Here is a 19921-nt window from a genome sequence, read left to right as displayed (position 1 = left end):
CTTGCCACCAAAGTGGATAAACTCACATTTATCCACATTAAACTGCATCTGCCATGTATGTGCCCACTCACCCAACCTGTCTAAGTCAGCCTGCATTCTCTTAACATCCTCCTCATATTTCACACTGCCACCCTGCTTTGTGTCATCTGCAAATTTGTTAATGCTACTTTTAATCCCTTCATCTAAATTATTAATGTATATTGTAAATAGGTGCGATCCCAGCACCGAGCCTTGCGGTACCCCACTAGTCACTGCCTGCCATTCTGAAAAGGACCCGTTAATCCCTACTCTTTGTTTCCTTTCTGCCAACCAATTTTATATCCATGTTAGTACCCTACACCCAATACCATGTGCTTTAATTTTCCCACTATTCTCCTATGTGGCACCTCATCAAAGGCTTTTAGAAAGCCCAGATGCACTACATCCACTGGCTCTCCTTTGTCCATTTTCATAGTTATATCCTCAACGAATTCCAGAAATTAGTCAAGCATGATACCCCCTTCGTAAATCCATGATGAATCGACCGATCTGTTACTACTATCCAAATGTGCCTCTATATCATCTTTTATAATTGACTCCAGCACTTCCCCACCACTGATGTCAGGCTAATTTTTTGTTGTCTCTCTCCCTCCATTCTTAAAATGTGGGATAACATTAGCTATCCTCCGATCCTCAGGATCTGATCCTGAATCAATAGAACATTGGAAAATGGTTACGAATGTGTCCACGATTTCTAGACCCACCTCTTTAAGTACTCTGGCATGCAGACCATCAGGCCCTCGGTATTTATCTTCCTTCAGTCCCATCAGTCTACCCAACACCATTTTCTGCCTTATGTGGATTTCCGTCAGTTACTCCGTTGCCCTAGGTCCTCTGGCCACTATTACATCTGGGATATTGTCTGTGTCTTCCCCAGTGAAGACAGATCGAAAGTACCTGTTCAACTCGTCTGTCATTTCCTTGTTCACCATAATAAATTCACCCGTTTCTGTCTTCAAGGGCCCAACTTTGGTCTTAAATATTTTCTTCCTCTTCACATACCTAAAGAACCTTTTACTATTCTCCTCGGTATTCTTGGCTAGCTTACCTTCGTCCCTCATCTTTTCTCCCCGTATTGTCTTTTTAGTTATCTTCTGTTGCTCCTTAAAATGTTTCCCAATCTCTCATGGCTCCACAGTTCCCTTTGTTCAACTGTAATACTGACACATCCCATTTTCCCTACTCCCTCTCAAATTGTAGATCAATACTTATCATATTATGGCCACTACCTCCTAATGGCTCCTTTACCTCGAGTTCCCTTATCAAATCCGGTTCATTACACTACACTAGATCAACAATTGCCTTCTGCTTGGTAGTCTCCAGTGCAATCTGCTCTAAGGATCCATCTCGGACGCACTCCACAAATTCCCTTTCTTGGGGTCCAGTGCCAGCCTGATTTTCCCAGTCTACCTGCATGTTGAAATCCCCCATTACAACGGTGGTTTTACCTTTGCGACATGCTAATTTTAACTCTTGATTCAACTTGCACACTATATCCCGGCTACTATTTGGGGGCCTATTGATAACTCACATTAGGGTCTTATTGCCCTTACCATTTATCAGTTCTATCCATACTGACTCTACATCTCCTGATTCTATGACACCCCTCGCAAGGGACTGAATTTCCTTCCTCACCAGTAGAGCCTCCCCAGCCCCTCTGCCCACCTGCCTGTCCTTTCGATTGGACGTAAACGCTTGAATATTCATTTCCCAGCCCTGGCCCGCTTCCAGCCATGTCTATGTTATTCCTATAACATCATGCTTGCCAATTCCCAACTGAGCCTCAAGCTCATCGACTTTATTTCTTATACTTAGTGCATTCATATATAATACTTTTCTTTCATCACTCCCCTCGCTTCTCACACGGATACCTATTGCACTTGGTCATAGTCTCCGATCCCTTCCTGAGCTTTCTTCCCCTTTAATTCGGTTGTCTTTCTAAAGTTTTCTGTTTCACTCTTTCCCTTTAACTGTATCCTTATATTTCCAGATCGTACCCTCCCCTCCCCCCACTTACTAGTTTAAACGCCCCCGTGTTGCAGTGGCAAACCTGCCTGTCAGAATGCTGGTCCCCCGCCTGTTAAAGTGCAACCCGTCCCTTTCCTTCTTCTCCGGCCACACTGCCTCTGTCTCTCCATTTTCTCCCATATTCCCGTCCATCGGCTTTATCTCTCACCCTATTTCCCTTCTCCATCCATCCATCTGCTGCTCAGTCTCCACGTCTTTCTCTACTCACTTCCATATCTTCCTCAAATGTTCTCCCTGTCTCTCACTCCGCCTCACCATTCTCTACCCGTCTCCTGCCCTTCTATTTGTCTCTCTCTCACATTCCCATCCATTCTGTTCCAGATGGTCTAGACCCCACCTACTCTCAGCTGAACTTTCGCCAAAATGAAATTCCCATCGCTCAGGAAGAAAATCCTCCTATGGCGCCGAGACCAGGAGAAATGCCAATGACTGCTCAGGCAGGTCAGAGTTCACGTTTTGAAGGGTCACGTGCTATACGTTATATATAGTGATAATTCATCTGCATCGACCAATTCCCTGGCAGCTCGTTCCACAGACTGACCAAAATCTGGGTAACAAACGGTTATCAATCGGCTCACCAGTTGAATCTTTTTTCCTCTCTCTCCTTATACCTGTGCGCTCTGGCCCTCGATTGTCCAGGTCTAGGGTAAATAATTGCGCCCATTCACTCTGTCTGTCCTCCTCGTGGTTTTATATACCCCTGAACGGTCACGCCTGCGCTACAAGGAATAAAGTCGCAATCAACCCAACCTCCTTCCCGAACTCAGTCCCTGGAGTCCCGGCATCGTCGTCGTAAATCTCCCCGTGCACTCATTTCCAATTCGATGGCATTTTTCCGGGAACGGGACGACCAACACTGAACACCGTACTCCACGTGCGACCTCACCGACATCCTGTACAACTGCAACATGGTCGCCCGACTCCTGTACTCGGTGACACTCTGATGAAGGTCTGCGTTCAGGCGCATTCTTCACCGTCCTGTCTAGCTGTGACTTCACTTTCTGGGAACCGTGTTCCTGGACCGCGTGTCATTCTGTTCTCCAACACTCCTCAGTGTTCCTCCGGATCGTTGTGAAATTCCAACCCTGGGCTGTCTTACAGAAATACGATAACTATCACATATCCGATTTAAATAGCATTTCCTTCAGCTCGCGACGGGCGCCTAGTCTGAGAAAAGAACTGCAACATTAAAGCTTTGCTGCGGACACCGAGCCATTTCTATATCCAGTTAGCCATCCGGCCCTGCGTCGCGCACATCTTCCAGAGCATATACCATATGGGACCCTGTTAAAATATGGGTACAGTACATCTACCATCCCGACTTAACCAGTCCACCGCAATCCAGTTAGTCAGATATATCTCCTCGATTACACATCATCCTCCAGAGCAGATAGCCATCTGAGCATTTGTTAATAGCCATGTTAAATACGATACATACACTACTAGTGCTTGACCTGTCATCCCCGGTTAAATCAGCCCAACAATTCACCTCGGGTCTCATATAATCCAGAATCTCCCTGTCTCTTCTATCTTCCACGGTCCCAATGTTCCCTTCTTCTTCCCTCTGTCACTGCTCCGTTCCTTCTCCGTCTCTCCCTACCTCCCTGCCTTCCATCTTCCAGAACAATCTACCAACTGGGACCTCGGGTTTGGACTTGTTAAATTCAGCGTACATTATGCCTACACATCCGCACAAACCAGTCAGTCAAATCTCTCTGGGTCCCACACCAATCTGCAGAGTAGCCAACAAAGTGGAATCATTAAACGCCTTATTGAGTTCCCCACACATCACATCTACCACCCTGCTCTCATGAACCGTCCGGGTTCCTGAATCCTCATATAGAAACTGTTCCGCCCCTGAGCGCAAGAGACTGAAGAACACTGTGGACACAGCTGAGCACATCTCGGAAACCAGAGACTGCAGAACACTGGGGACACAGCTGAGCACATCTCGGAAACCAGAGACTGCAGAACACAGTGGACACAGCTGAGCACATCTCGGAAACCAGAGACTGCAGAACACTGTGGACACAGCTGAGCACATCTCGGAAACCAGAGACTGCAGAACACTGTGGACACAGCTGAGCACATCTCGGAAACCAGAGACTGCAGAACACTGTGGACACAGCTGAGCGCATCTCGGAAACCAGAGACTGCAGAACACTGTGGACACAGCTGAGCGCATCTCGGAAACCAGAGACTGCAGAACACTGTGGACACAGCTGAGCGCATCTCGGAAACCAGAGACTGCAGAACACTGTGGACACAGCTGAGCACATCTCGGAAACCAGAGACTGCAGAACACTGTGGACACAGCTGAACACATCTCGGAAACCAGAGACTGCAGAACACTGTGGACACAGCTGAGCACATCTCGGAAACCAGAGACTGCAGAACACTGTGGACACAGCTGAGCACATCTCGGAAACCAGAGACTGCAGAACACTGTGGACACAGCTGAGCACATCTCGGAAACCAGAGACTGCAGAACACTGTGGACACAGCTGAGCGCATCTCGGAAACCAGAGACTGCAGAACACTGTGGACACAGCTGAGCACATCTCGGCAACCAGAGACTGCAGAACACTGTGGACACAGCTGAGCGCATCTCGGCAACCAGAGACTGCAGAACACTGTGGACACAGCTGAGCGCATCTCGGAAACCAGAGACTGCAGAACACTGTGGACATAGCTGAGCACATCTCGGCAACCAGAGACTGCAGAACACTGTGGACACAGCTGAGCACATCTCGGAAACCAGAGACTGCAGAACACTGTGGACACAGCTGAGCACATCTCGGAAACCAGAGACTGCAGAACACTGTGGACACAGCTGAGCACATCTCGGAAACCAGAGACTGCAGAACACTGTGGACACAGCTGAGCACATCTCGGAAACCAGAGACTGCAGAACACTGTGGACACAACTGAGCACATCTCGGAAACCAGAGACTGCAGAACACTGTGGACACAGCTGAGCGCATCTCGGCAACCAGAGACTGCAGAACACTGTGGACACAGCTGAGGGCATCTCGGAAACCAGAGACTGCAGAACACTGTGGACATAGCTGAGCACATCTCGGCAACCAGAGACTGCAGAACACTGTGGACACAGCTGAGCACATCTCGGAAACCAGAGACTGCAGAACACTGTGGACACAGCTGAGCACATCTCGGAAACCAGAGACTGCAGAACACTGTGGACACAGCTGAGCACATCTCGGAAACCAGAGACTGCAGAACACTGTGGACACAGCTGAGCACATCTCGGAAACCAGAGACTGCAGAACACTGTGGACACAGCTGAGCACATCTCGGAAACCAGAGACTGCAGAACACTGTGGACACAACTGAGCACATCTCGGAAACCAGAGACTGCAGAACACTGTGGACACAGCTGAGCGCATCTCGGCAACCAGAGACTGCAGAACACTGTGGACACAGCTGAGGGCATCTCGGAAACCAGAGACTGCAGAACACTGTGGACATAGCTGAGCACATCTCGGCAACCAGAGACTGCAGAACACTGTGGACACAGCTGAGCACATCTCGGAAACCAGAGACTGCAGAACACTGTGGACACAGCTGAGCGCATCTCGGCAACCAGAGACTGCAGAACACTGTGGACACAGCTGAGCGCATCTCGGAAACCAGAGACTGCAGAACACTGTGGACACAGCTGAGCACATCTCGGAAACCAGAGACTGCAGAACACTGTGGACACAGCTGAGCACATCTCGGAAACCAGAGACTGCAGAACACTGTGGACACAGCTGAGCACATCTCGGAAACCAGAGACTGCAGAACACTGTGGACACAGCTGAGCACATCTCGGCAACCAGAGACTGCAGAACACTGTGGACACTGCTGAGCACATCTCGGCAACCAGAGACTGCAGAACACTGTGGACACAGCTGAGCACATCTCGGAAACCAGAGACTGCAGAACACTGTGGACACAGCTGAGCACATCTCGGCAAAATGCCTCCCCTCCAGGAACTCTGATTATACTTCCTGCTGTCATCGTGATGAAAAATCCAACCCCACTACCCGGTCATGCTGTCTTCTACACCCACCCCATGGGAAAAGATGTCTCACTAGAACATAGAAATCTGCAGCACATTTAGGCCCTTCGGCCCACAATGTTGTGCCGACCATGTTAACTACTCTATAAACTGCCTGGAATTTCTATGGCGCAGAGCCGTCTATTTTTTTAAGCTCCATGAGCCTATTTAAGAAGCTCTTTATTGACCCTATTGCACTCTCTTCCACCACCGTCGGCGGCCGTGCATTTCACGCACTCACCACTTTCTGTGTGAAAGTCTTACCCCGTCACCCCCTCGGCACCTATTTCCGAGCACCATAAAACTCTGTTCCGTCGTGTTAGCCATTACACCTCTGGGAAACAGCGTCTGGCTATCGACGTGATCAATGTCTCTTCTGATCTTAAACTCCTCTATCAGGCCAATTATTATCCGCCGTCTCTCTGAGGAGAAAGAGCCAAGATCACTCAACCTATTCTCATCAGGTACGCTAGCCAATCCAGGCAACATCCTTGTAAATCTACTCTGTACTCTCTCTATAGTATTCCCACAGTGAACACAGTGCTCCAAGTAGGATCTAACCATGGTTTTATATAGCTGTAACTCGGCTCAAGGACAGTTTCTATTCAACTGTTATCAGACTATTGAACGGTCCCGTATTAGAATATCAGGTACGCTTAACCTCACAATCGTCACCTCGTGGCCCTTCAACCTTATTGCGTGCCTCCATGCACTTTCTCTGTAACTGTGACGCTTTACTCTGTCACTTTCTGTGACTGATGTACCGCGTTATATTCCAGCGAAGTGTTCTGTATCTATGGATGTTGCTGAGACCTGCCCTGTTGCTGATGAAAATAAATGATATGATTGAAAATGTAGATGGAGGGTTGGTAAGTCTGCACATAATGCGAAGGTGAGTGGTGTTAGGGACCACGTAGAAGATCTGCAATGAATGCAGTAGGATATGGATCGGTTTCAGATATGGGTTGGGGAAATGGCAGATTGAGCTTAACCCGGACAAACGCACAATTTGCACTTTGGTAAGTAAAATGGTAACTGATAACACACTATTAAAGACAAGGACCAAAACAGTGTTGATTATCAGAGGGATCTTGTGGTGCAATGTCATTGCTCGTGGCCATGCGTACTGACAGGGATTTATGAAGGCATATAGGATTTTTGTCTTTATTAGGCTGCATCAGGCATATTATATGAGGATTGGGAAGCTTTTGAAAACATTCAGAAGGAAATTAAGAAGGTCATTAAGAAGAAAACAATGAATTATGAAAGGAAGCTGGTGACTAATATCAAAGAAAATGCTCAAGGTTTTTTTATGTATTTAAAGGGTAAAAGAGAGTCAAGGGTAGATTTTGGACCAATAGAAAATGATGCCCGGGATATTCTAATGAGACACGCAGAGATGGCAGAGGAACTGAATGTATATTTTACGTCCGACTTCACAGTTGAATAAGTCTGCAGTATGCGGACATTCAAGAATGTTTGTGCAGTGAAAATTATGAATGAGAAGGTGCTCAGAATGCTTAATGGTCTGAAGGTGGATAAATCTACTGGGCCCGATGGAATACACCCTCGGGTTCTGAAGAAAGTAGCTGGCGAGATTGCGGAGGCACTAACAATGATCTTTCAAGAATCGATAGATTCTGGCATTGTACCGGATGACTGGAAAATTGAAGATGCTACTCAGATATTTAGGAAGGGTGGGATGCAGCTGAAAGGAATCTATAGATGAGTTTACGGAATACCTGCAGTCTAATGATAAGGTAGGCAAAACCCAGCATGGTTTCCTGGAAGGAACATCCTGCCTGATTAACCTACTGCATTTTACTGAGGAAACTACAAGCAGGGTAGTCTAACGGGATGCAGTAGACATGGTGAACTTGGATTTTCAGACGGCATTTGGCAAGGTGCCGCACATGAGGCTGCTTAGGAAGAGAAGAGACCAGAAAATTATAGGGGAGATACTAGCGTGGGTGGAGCATTGACTGATCAGCAGAAAAGAGAGACTGGGAAGAAAGGGATCCTATTCTGTCTGGCTACCGGTTACCAGTGGAGTTCCACAGGGTTCGGTGCTGGAATCGCTGCTTTTTGTGATGAATGTCAATGATTTCCCGCTGACACGAATACAGGTGGAGGAACGAGAAGAGTTGAGGAAACAGAGATCCTGCAGAAAGTCGTAGATAGTTTAACGGAATGGGAAACGAAGTGGCAAAAGAAATACAATGTTGGAAAGGTTACGTTCATGCAGTTTGTTCGGAAGAAATAAACGGGCAGACTGTTATTTAGATGGAGAGAGAATTCAAAATGCAGAAATGCAGAGGGACTTGGCAGTCCTGGTGGAACATACTCTAAACTTTAACCTCCAGGTTGAGTCAATGGCGAAGAAGGCGAATGCAATGCAGGTATTAATTTCTAGAGGTATAGAATATAAGAGCAGGGATGAGATGTTGAGGCTCTATAAGGCACTCGTGAGACCACACGGAGTATTGTTTGCAGTTTTGGGCTCCTTATTTTAAAAAAAAACATATACCGTCATTGGAGAGGTTTCAGAGAAGATTCACGAGAATTACTCCAGGAATGAAAGGGTACCGTATGAGGAATGTCCGGAAACTCTTGGGCTGTATACCAGGAATTCAGGAGAATGAGGTGGAATCTCATAGAAACATTCCAAATGCTGTGAGGACTCAGCGGATTACATACGGCAAAGTTATTTCCCATGGTAGGGGAGTCGAGAACAAGAGGGCACGATGGACACTTCAGGATTGATGGACTTCTTTTTTGAACTGATATTAGGGAGAAATTACTTTAGTTAGAGGTTGGAAAATCTGCGGTATTTGATGCGACAAAGAGCTGTGGAGGAAAAGTCATTGGATGAATCTAAGGCAGAAATAGATAGGTTCTAGCTTAGCCAAGATACCAAATGATATGGCGAGAAGGAATGGGAGTGGGGATTGCTGGAGAATTGGATCACCCCATTATTGAATGGCGGAGCAGACTCAATGGGTCAAATGACCTCCTTCTGCTCCTAAATCCTATGGTGGCAGGGTCTACTAATTTTAGCAGTCAGCCATCTCCATTTTCATTCAGAGCAGTCATTGACATCACAAAACACAAACAGCCACTTGTATATGTAAATGATAATCAACCATGTGATTCATCTTTTTAAAAAAATTTATTGAGATTTATTTAACTCTGGTCTCTGGTACTGTAAGTCACGACGTTACCTACCGCTCTTCTTCTTAAAATCAGCTAGGAAAGAAAGAACCACCGTGGAGCGCGAATATCCCCAGAACATTTTAATCCCCAAAAGACCGTCATATTTCCAATGTTTGACAAAACAAGCGTTGCAAACAACAGTACAACCACGACCAAAATAATAAAACCTTAACCCTCTCTCTTTCCCCTCTCTCACCCATTGTCTCTCTCTCCTTCTGTCCCTCTCGCAACCTCTGCCATTTTCTCCCCTCACTCTGCCCCTCTCTCCCTGACTCTTTCGATAACGCTCTTACTCTTCTCACTGCCACTTCACTCATGACCTCGTTCCCTCTTCTCCCTCCCCACAGCTTGTCGAATTCCTCTCCTCGTTCTGCCTCCCCATTCTCTCCCATTTTCCCGTTCATCGCTTTCATCTGTCACCCTATTTCCTGTCTCCATCCGTCCCCCCATCTACTGCTCAATTTTCACGTCTCTCTCCACTCACTACATCCTCTCCCTCATATTTTCTACCTGTCTCTCACTCCCCCCCCCGCAGTCTCTACCTGTCCCTTGCCCTTCTATTTGCCTCTCTCACACATTCTCTTGCATTCTCTCCTAGATTATCTGGATCCCGCCTACTCACAGTTGAACCTTCTCCAAAATGAACTTCCCATCGCTAAGGAAGAAGATCCTCCTATTGCGTCTGGACCAGCAGAAATGTCAGTGACTGCAGAGGCAGGTCAGAGTTCACATTGATGATGCCATTCTCAGGGGGGTCACATGATGTACGCACAACTGTACAAGTGTTAATGCATCCTCATCGACAAGTTCCTCTGGCAGTTCCTTCCACAGACGGAGCACCGTCTGCTTTAAAAAAAATGTCACTCTGCTCCGCACATAAATCTCCTTCTGCTATCACCACAGAACTGTGCGCTCTGATCCTCGATTCTCCAAGTCTACAGAAAAGGACTCTGCGCATCCATATCGTCTGTGCCCCACATGGCTCCATAGTCCCCTTTGTTCAACTGTAATACTGACACATCCCTTTTTCCCTACTCCCTATCAAATTGTAGATTAATACTTATCATATTATGGTCACTACCTCCTAATGGCTCCTTTATCTCGAGTTCCCTTATCAAATCCGGTTCATTACACTACACTAGATCCACAATTGCCTTCTCCCTGGTAGGCTCCAGTACAATCTGCTCTAAGGATCCATCTCGGAAGCACTCCACAAACCCCCTTTCTTGGAGGCCAGTGCCAGCCTGATTTTCCCAGTCTATCTGCATGTTGAAATCCCCCATTACAACGGTGGTTTTACCTTTGCGACATGCTAATTTTAACTGTTGATTCAACTTGCACACTATATCCTGGCTACTATTAGGGGGCCTATAGATAACTCACATTAGGGTGTTATTGCCCTTACAATTTCTCAGTTCTATCCATACTGACTCTACATCTCCTGATTCTATGTCACCCCTCGCAATGGACTGAATTTCCTTCCTCACCAGTAGGGCCTCCCCCAGCCCCTCTGCCCACCTGCGGGCCCTTTCGATTGGACGTAAACGCTTGAATATTCATTTCCCAGCCCTGGCCCTCTTGCAGCCATGTCTATGTTATTCCTACAACATCATACTTGCCAATTTCGAACTGAGCCTCAAGCTCATCCACTTTATTTCTTATACTTCGTGCATTCATATATAATACTTTTCATTCATCACTCCCCTCGCTTCTCACACGGACCCCTATAACACTTGGCCATACTCTGCGATCCCTTCCTGAGCTTTCTTCCCCTTTAATTCTGTTGTCTTTCTTACGTTTTCTGTTTCACTCTTTCTCTTTAACTGTATCCTTATATTTCGAGTTCGTACCCTCCCCTCCCCCCACTTACTAGTTTAAACACACCCGTGTTGCAGTGGCAAACCTACCTGTGAGAATGCTGGTCCCCCGCCTGTTAAAGTGCAACCCGTCCCTTTCCTTCTTCTCCATCCACACTGCCTGTTGAATTCCTCTCCTCGTTCTGTCTCCCCATTCTCTCCCATTTTCCCGTCCATCGGCTTTATCTCTCACCCTATTTCCCCTCTCCATCCATCCATCTGCTGCTCAGTCTCTACGTGTTTCTCTGCTCACATCCTCATCTTCTTCAGATTTTCTCCCTGTCTCTCACTCCGCCTCACCATTCTCTACCCGTCTCCTGCCCTTGATTTGTCTCTCTCTCACATTCCCTTCCATTCTGTTCCAGATGGTCTGGACCCCACCTACTCTCAGCTGAACATTCGCCAAAAGGAAATTCCCATCGCTCAGGAAGAAAATCCTCCTATGGCGCCGAGACCAGGAAGAATGTCAATGACTGCTCAGGCAGGTCAGATTTCACGTTTTGAAGGGGTCACGTGCTATACGTGCTATATTGTGATAATCATTCTGCATCGACCATTTCCCTGGCAGTACGTTCCATAGACGGAGCACCGTCTGCTTAAAAAATATGTCACTCTGGTCCGCAGTTAAATCTCTTTCTGCTGTCACCTCAGAACTGTGCGCTCTGTTCCCCAATTCTCCAAGTCTATAGAAAATGGCTCTGCGCATTCACCTTGTCTTTCCCCAGTTGGTTTTATAAACCTCTGTAAGGTCACCCATGAATTCCAAGGTATAAAATCCTAACCTGCCCGAATTATCTCCATAACTCAGTCCCTCGATTCTCGGGAATATCCCCGTAAAGCTCCCTCTGCAAACTTTGCTGCTCAGTGGCATTTCACCTAGAGCAGGTGGACAAAACCTGAACACTATACTCCAAGGTGCGCCTACCCTACGTCGTGCACAACTGCAAAGTGACCTCTAGACTCGTTCACCGCCCTATCTAACATTGACCTAATTTTCTGGGAACCATTTTCCAGTATCCCTGGGTCCTTCTATGCTATAACACTCCACGGGGTTCATCCTCTTCACTGTGAATGTCCATCCTGGCTTGTCTTCCTGAAATACTACGTGGTTGGCTTATACAGAAAGTCAGCAGGTATGGGATCCAGTGAGGTTTGGTCAGGTGGATTCAGAATTGGCTTGCCTGCAGAAGGCAAAGCGTCGTGGTGGAGGGCGTACATTCAGATTGGAGGATTGTGACTCGTGGTGTCCCATAAGGATCTGTTTTGGTACCTCTACGTTTTGTGATTTTTATTAATGTCCTGGATGTGGGGTTAGAAGAGTGGGTTGGCAAGTTTGCAGACGACACAAAGGTTGGTGGTGTTGTAGATAGTGTTGAGGATTGTTGAAGATTGTAGAGAGACATTGGCAGGATACAGAAATGGGCTGAGAAGTGGCAGATGGAGTTCAACCCGGAGAAGTGTGAGGTGGTACACTTTGGAAGGACAAACTCCAAGGCAGAGTACAAAGTGTATGGCAGGATACTTGGTAGTGTGGAGGAGAGAGGGAACTTGGATTACATGTCCACAGATTCCTGAACGTTGCCTCACAGGTAGATAGGTTAGTTAAGAAAGATTACTGAGCGTTATCTTTCATAAGTCGAGGGATAGAATTTAAGAGTCACGGGTAATGATGCAGATCTATGAAACTGTTAGGCCACACTTGGAGTACTGTGTCCAGTTCTGGTCGCCTCACTATAGGAAGGATGTGGATTCATTGGAAAGGGTAGAGAGAAGATTTACCAGGATGCTGCCTGGTTTGTAGAGTATGCATTATGATCAGAGATTAAGGGAGCTATGTTTTTTTTTTCTCTCTCTCTGGGGAGAAGGAGGATGAGAGAAGACATGACAAGGTATACAAGATATTAAGAGGAATAGATAGATTGGACAACCAGCGCCTCTTCCCCAGGGCAATACTGCTCAATACAAGAGAACATGGCTTTAAGGTAAGAGGTGGAAAGTTCAAGGGAGATATTAGAGGAAGGTTTTTAACTCAGAGAGTGGTTGGTGCGTAGAGTGCACTGCCTGAGTCAGTGGTGGAGGCAGATACACTAGTGGAATTTAAGAGATTACTATACAGCTATATGGAGGAATTTCAGGTGGAGAGTTATATGAGAAGCAGGGTTTAAGGGTGGGCCGAAGTGCCTGTACTGTGTGTACTATTCTATGATATATGTTATAACATTGTCATGCATTTCTCGTTCGTCATTTCCACCCATAAAGCCTCACTTAGACGAATTATCTTGCCTGTCCTGATTGTCCACTGCGGTAACATTTTCTAAGCCTAGTAATGTCACCCCTCCTCCTTTAATTCCTTCTGCCTTCTCACATCGAAAAATCGTGCTCTCCTGCTTGCTCTTCCTGCACAGAATTCTCAGCAATGGCTACAATCTCATAATACACTGTATTGATTCATTCCCTCAGCTCAACCGCATTTCCTTAAAGCTTCCTGCATTGAGATATACCCCAATCCCGTCTGGGATATTGCCTGTGTCTTCCCCAGTGAAGACAGATCCAACTGTTCATCTCTTCTGCCATTCCCTTGTTCCCCATAATAAATTCAACCGGTTCTGTCTTCAAGAGCCCAACTTTGGTCATAACTAATATATTTCCTCTTCACATACCGACAGAAACGTTTACTATCCTCTTTTATATTCTTTGCTAGCTTACCTTCGTACCTCAACTTTTCTTCCCTTATTGCCTTTTTAGTTATCTTCTGTTGCTCTTTGAACGTTTCCCAGTGCTTTGGCTTCCTGCTCATCTTTGCTATATTATACTTCTTCTCTTTGATTTTTATACTGTTCTTCACTTCCCTTGTTAGCCTCGGTCGTCCTCTACTCCAATTAGAAATTTTCTTTCGCCTTGGAATGATCTGATGCTGCACCTGCTGTATTATTCCCAGAAATTCCTGCCATTGTTGTTCCACTGTCATCCGGGCTTGTGCATCCTTCCAGTCAGCCTTGGCTAGTTCCTCCCTCATGGCTCCATAGTTTCCTTTGTTCAACTGTAATACTGACACTTCCGATTTAGAGTAGCCCACTAATTGGAAACATTAAATGCCTTATTGAGTTTCCTATTCATCAAGTCTACTACCCTGTTCTCGTGAATCGCCCTGGATCCTCACTAAAAATATAGAAACTGCAGTACCTGTGACCGCAAGAAACTGCAGAGCGTCGTGTAAAGAGCTGAGCCCAGCTCCGAAACCAGCCTCCCCTCCATGAACTCCGTCCATAGATCCTGGCGCATCGATGAAGCAACCAGCACCATCACAGAACCACCTCCAGTCACGACGGCCATTCTGTCTTCTGCACCTGCCCATCGGAGGGAAGGTGCGAAGGCATGTCTCACTAGGCTCAAGGACAACTTCTACCCCACAGTTATCCGACTATTAAACTGTCCTCTACCATGATAAATATACTGTTGACCTCGCAATCTGCTTACCCTTTGCTATGGCCCCTTATTCTCTGTCAGCACTGCACTCTCTGTGTAACGGTGACCATTTATTCTGCATTCTGTGATTGATTTACGTTGCGTCAGTACCATGAAGTGATCGGTATCTCTGGATGTCTTACTGAAATCCATACAAACAACATCCACTGTTTATCCGCGTCAACTTTCCGAGGAATCTCTTCAGAAATTCAATGAGATTTGACAAACATGACCTTCCACGCAAAAATCCATGTTGACTGTTCCTCATCAGGCCCTGTCTATACAGACAATCATATATACCATCTCCAAGAATACTTTCCATTAATTTACCCACCGCTGACGTCAAACTGACAGACCTGTAATTGCCAGGTTTATTCTTAGAATCCAGTTGAAACAATGGAACCGCATGAGCAATACACCAATCCCCGGCACCATTCGCGCTTCTACTTACATTTGAAATATTTCTGTCAGAGCCCCTGCTATTTCTGCACTAACCTCCGTCAAGGTCCTATTGAATATTCTGTCAGTACTCTGAGATTTATCCACTTTTATATTCCTTAACAGCGCCAGTCCGTACTCCTCTTTAATAGCCATAGTTTCCATAGCTTCCCTACTTGTTTCCCTTACCTTACACAACTCAGTATACTTCTCATTAGTGAATACCGAAGAACATAACTGTTCAAAATCTTCCCCATCTCTCTTGGCTCCACACTTAGCTGTTCACTCTGATTCTCTAAGTGACCAATTTTATCCCTTACTATCCTTTTGCTATTAATATAACTGGCGAAACCCTTTGGAATTATTTTCACCTTATTTGCCAAACCAAACTCTTTTCTTATTTTAGCCTTTCTAATTTCTCTCTTGAGATTCTTCTTACATTATTTATATTCCTCGAGCACCTCATTTACTCCATGATGCCTATATTTATTGTAGATCTCACTTTTTTCCCGAACCAAGTTTCCAATATCCCTTGAAAACTATGGCTGTCTCAAACCTTTAACCTTTCCTTTTAACCTAACAGGAACATAAAGATTCAGTACCTTCAAAATTTCACCTCAAAATCCAGTTGGATATGTATCAGTTAAAGCTATGGGTTGGACAAATGGCAGGTGGAGTTTCACACAGAGAAGTGTGACATGTTGCGATTTGATCGGACAAGTGTTAAGATATAGAACACTCTTAAAACCAGGAACCTAAACAGTTTTGATTTTCAGAGGAAGATTGGGTTCCAATGTCACTATCCAAGGTTAAGGACTTAGAACGTAGAACATAGAATTGTACAGCTCATTAAAAGCCATTCGGCCCAAACTGTTGTGCCGACCCCTCAAACCCTGCCTCCCATATAACCACCACCCACCTTAAATTATTCCATGTACCTGTCTAGTAGTCTCCTAAACTACACGAGTGTATCTGCCTCCACCACTGACTCAGGCAGTGCATTCCACGCACCAGCCACTCTCTGAGTGAAAAACCTTCCTCTAATATCCCCCTTGAACTTCCCTCACCTTACCTTAAAGCCACGTCCTCTTGTACTGAGCAGTGGTGCCCTAAGGAAGAGGCGCTGGCTGTCCTCTCTGCCTATTCCTCTTAATATTTTGTACATCTCTATCATGTCTCCTCTCATCCTCCTTTTCTTCAAAGAGTAAAGCCCTAGCTCGCTTGGTATCTGATCTGAATCCATTCTCTCCAAATCAGTCAGCATCCTGTAAAACTCCTCTGTACCCTTTCCAATGCTTCCACATCCTTCCTATACTGAGGCGACCAGAACGGAACACAGTACTCCAAATGTGGGCTAACTAGAGTTTTATAGAGCTGCGTCATTACATCGCTTCTCCTACACTCTATCCCTCGATTTATGAAAGCTAAAACCCCATAAGTTTTCTTATCTACTCTATGTACATGTGAGGCAACTTTCAGGGATCTGTGGACACGTACCCCCAGATCCCTCTGCTCCTGCACACTTCCAAGTGTCCTGCCATTTACGTTGCACTCTGCCTTGGAGTTTGTCCTCCCAAAGTGTACCAGCTCACAATTCTCCGGGTTGAACTCCAACTCCCACTTCTCAGTCCACTTCTGCATCCCATCAATGTCTCTCTGCAATCTTCGACAATCCTCTACACTATCTACAACACAACCAACCTTTGTGTTGTCTGCAAACTGGCCAACCCACCATTCCACCCGCACATCACGGTCGTTAATAAAAATCACAAAAAGTAGAGGTCCCAGAACAGATCCTTGTGGCACACCACTAGACAGAACCCTCCAATCTGAAGGCATTCCCTCGACCTCAACCCTCTGCCTTCTGCAGGCAAGACTGTTCTGAATCCACCTGGCCAAACCTCCCTGGATCCCATGCCTTCTGACTTTCTGAATAAGCCTACCGTGTGGAACCTTGTCAAAGCCTTTCTAAACTCCATGTAGATCACATCCACTGCACGACCCTCATCTATATGTCTGGTCACCTCCTCAAACAACTCTATCAGGCGTGGTAGGCACGACCTGGCCTTCACAAAGCCATGCTGACTGTCCCTGATCAGACAATGATCCTCTAAATGCCCATAGATCATATCTCTGAGAATCTTTTCCAACAGCTTTCTCACCACAGACGTAAGGTTCACTGGTCTATAATTACCTGGACTATCCCTACTAACCTTTTTAAAAAAAGGAACAACATTCGCCACCCTCCAATCCTCCGGTACCATTCCCGTGGACAACGAGGACATAAAGATCCTAGTCAGAGGTTCAGCAATCTCTTCCGTTGCCTCGTGTAGCAGCCTGTGGCATATTCCGTCAGGCCCCGGGGACTTATCCGTCCTAATGTATTTTAACAACTCCAACATCTCCTCTCCCTTAATATCAACATGCTCCAGAACATCAACCTCACTCATATTGTCCTCACCGTCATCAAGTTCCCTCTCATTGGTGAACACCGAAGAGAAGTATTCATTGAGGACCTCGCTCACTTCCACAGCCTCCAGGCACGTCTTCCCACTTTTATCTCTCATCGGTCCTACATTCACTCCTGTCATCCTTTTGTTTTTCACATTGAAGGATTGAAGACTGCCTTGGAGTTTTCCATTGCCTTGCTCCCCAAGGCCTTCTCATGCTCCCTTCTTGCTCTTCTCAGCCCCGTCTTAAGCTCCTTTCTTGCTACCCTATATTCCTCAATAGACCCATGTGATCCTTCCTTCCTAAACCTCATGTATGCTGCCTTCTTCCACCTGACTAGATTTTCCACTTCACTTATCAACCATTGTTTATCTTCCCCACCGGGACAAATTTATCCTTAACATCCTGCAAGAGATCCTTAAACATCGACCACATGTCCATAGTACATTTCCCTGCAAAAACATCATCCCAATTCACACCCGCAATTTCTATCTTTATAGCCTCATAATTTCCCCTTCCCCATTTAAATATTTTCATGTCCTCTCTGATTCTATCCTTTTCCAAGATAATGCTAAATGTCAGGGAGCGGTGATCACTGCCCCCCAGATCTGTGTTAAGCAGGCACATTACACGCATGACTTTATCATTGAGGACACTGGTTTCAAAAGTCAGAAGTTATGTTGCAACTTCATCAAAATGACTGTTAAGGCTGCATCCGGAATATTATACCTAATTTTGTTCACCACATTGTTGAGAGGATTCGAAGGCCTTGGATAGCCTCCGAAGATGTTGAACGAGAGATCCGACAGAGGTTTCTAAGATCACAAAAGTCATAGACTGAGTAGACAGACAGTTCCTTTTTCCAAAGTCGAAATTATCATACCAGAAGGAGGGCATTCGGGACAACATTGTAGGCCTGTTTCTGTACTCTGCTGGATGGTCTCTGTTCCTCAGGGTCCCTCTGTTTTGCAACACTCTCAACGGTCCCTGTACCTGTGACTCCACTTTCTAGGAACCGTGTACCTGTAGCCCTGCGTCCTTCCGTTCTTTAACATATCGCAAGTTTCCTCACTTTGACCGTCCAAGTCCTACCCTGTTGTTTGCCCTCCTGAAATACGATAGTTCCAACTAAATTGCAAGTGCTCCTATTCAGCCAACTTCCCCGGCGAATCGAGATCCCACTGTAAGAGGTAACTGTCTTCACTGTTTAAAACGCCATCAACGTTAATGTCGTCTGCAAACTCACCTACCGTGTATTGTATAATCTGCAATAAATGGACGATATAATTGACAAAGATCACTGGTCCCACCACCGACCACCCTTGGGCAACGCTAGTGACGGGATTCCAGTCTGAGAAATGGACTGCAACTCTAAACTTTGTCCCATATCGCTGAGCCAAATATATACCGAATCAACCATCCCTCCCTGCGTCGCACACCATCCCCAGGGCGGTATACCATCTGGGTTCTTGTTAAATTCTATGTACATTACATCCAGCACGTCGGACTGAGCAGTCCTCCTTAATGAAATCGGTCAGAGAGATCTGCTTCGGTTCCAAAACATCCTCACACCAGTCTCTCATCTGAGCCCTTGTTAATAGCCTTGCTCAAGCCTCTGTATGGTACATCTAGTGCCAGTTCCTGGTCTGTCCTCCACAGTCAAATCCGCCCGAAAAATCTACCTGGGTCTCACGTCACCTGTCATCTCCTTCCCCCTTCTCTGGTCTATTTTCCCTATCTTTCCCTCTCCCGCCCAATCTCACTGCTCCATTTCTTCTTCGTCTCTCTCTACATTCCTCTCTTCTATCTTCCAGAGTGATCTACCATCTGGATTTTGATACGGGACTTGTCAATCATCCATTATGCCTATCAATCCGGACATATCAGTCAATCAAGTTCCCCTGGGGCCCATACCATTACACGGAGTATTCTATCATGTTGAAAAAAAAGTTCTATTTTCTTCTCTGTTCACAATGTCAACTTCCCTGTTCTCATGAAACGCCCTGGTTCCTTACTGAAAATATGAACACTGCTCCGCCCATGACCGCTGGAAACTGCAGAGCGTTGTGGAAAGAGCTGAGCCCAGCTCCGAAACCAGCTTCCCCTCCATGAACTCTTTCTACACATAGCGCTGTTTCGATGTTTCGATAAAGCACCCAGCATCATCAAGGGTCCCCGGACATTCTGTCTACTGCACCCTCCCATCGGAGAGAAAATGCGAAAGCATGTATCAGGAGGCTCAAGGACAGCTTCTACACTACAGTAATCAGAATATTGAACGAACCCCTAATACGATAAGATGTGCTCTTGACATCAAATCTTCCTCTTCGCGGCTCTTGAAATTTAAAGTCCTTCTGCACTACAATTT

General features: G+C 46.1%; 1 protein-coding gene across 2 annotated transcripts in view; it reads left to right on the top strand.

Annotated features, from left to right (window-relative positions):
- The first annotated feature begins 2440 nt into the window (after positions 1–2440).
- Positions 2441–19921, top strand: part of LOC140722521 (oxidized low-density lipoprotein receptor 1-like) — a 44291-nt gene continuing 26810 nt past the window's right edge. The window contains exons 1-2 of one of the 2 annotated variants that reach the window (XM_073037240.1): positions 2441–2508; positions 9942–10061. In XM_073037240.1, coding sequence (XP_072893341.1) covers positions 2466–2508; positions 9942–10061 — 163 coding nt within the window. In that variant the 5' untranslated portion in view covers positions 2441–2465. Of the gene's footprint in view, positions 2509–9941; positions 10062–11635; positions 11685–19921 lie in introns of those variants that run through there. The other variant, XM_073037241.1, reaches the window with a different exon arrangement.

This window comes from Hemitrygon akajei, unplaced genomic scaffold (assembly GCF_048418815.1).
Source record: "Hemitrygon akajei unplaced genomic scaffold, sHemAka1.3 Scf000079, whole genome shotgun sequence".
NCBI lineage: Eukaryota > Metazoa > Chordata > Chondrichthyes > Myliobatiformes > Dasyatidae > Hemitrygon > Hemitrygon akajei.
This window is presented reverse-complemented; position numbering and strand designations above follow the sequence as displayed.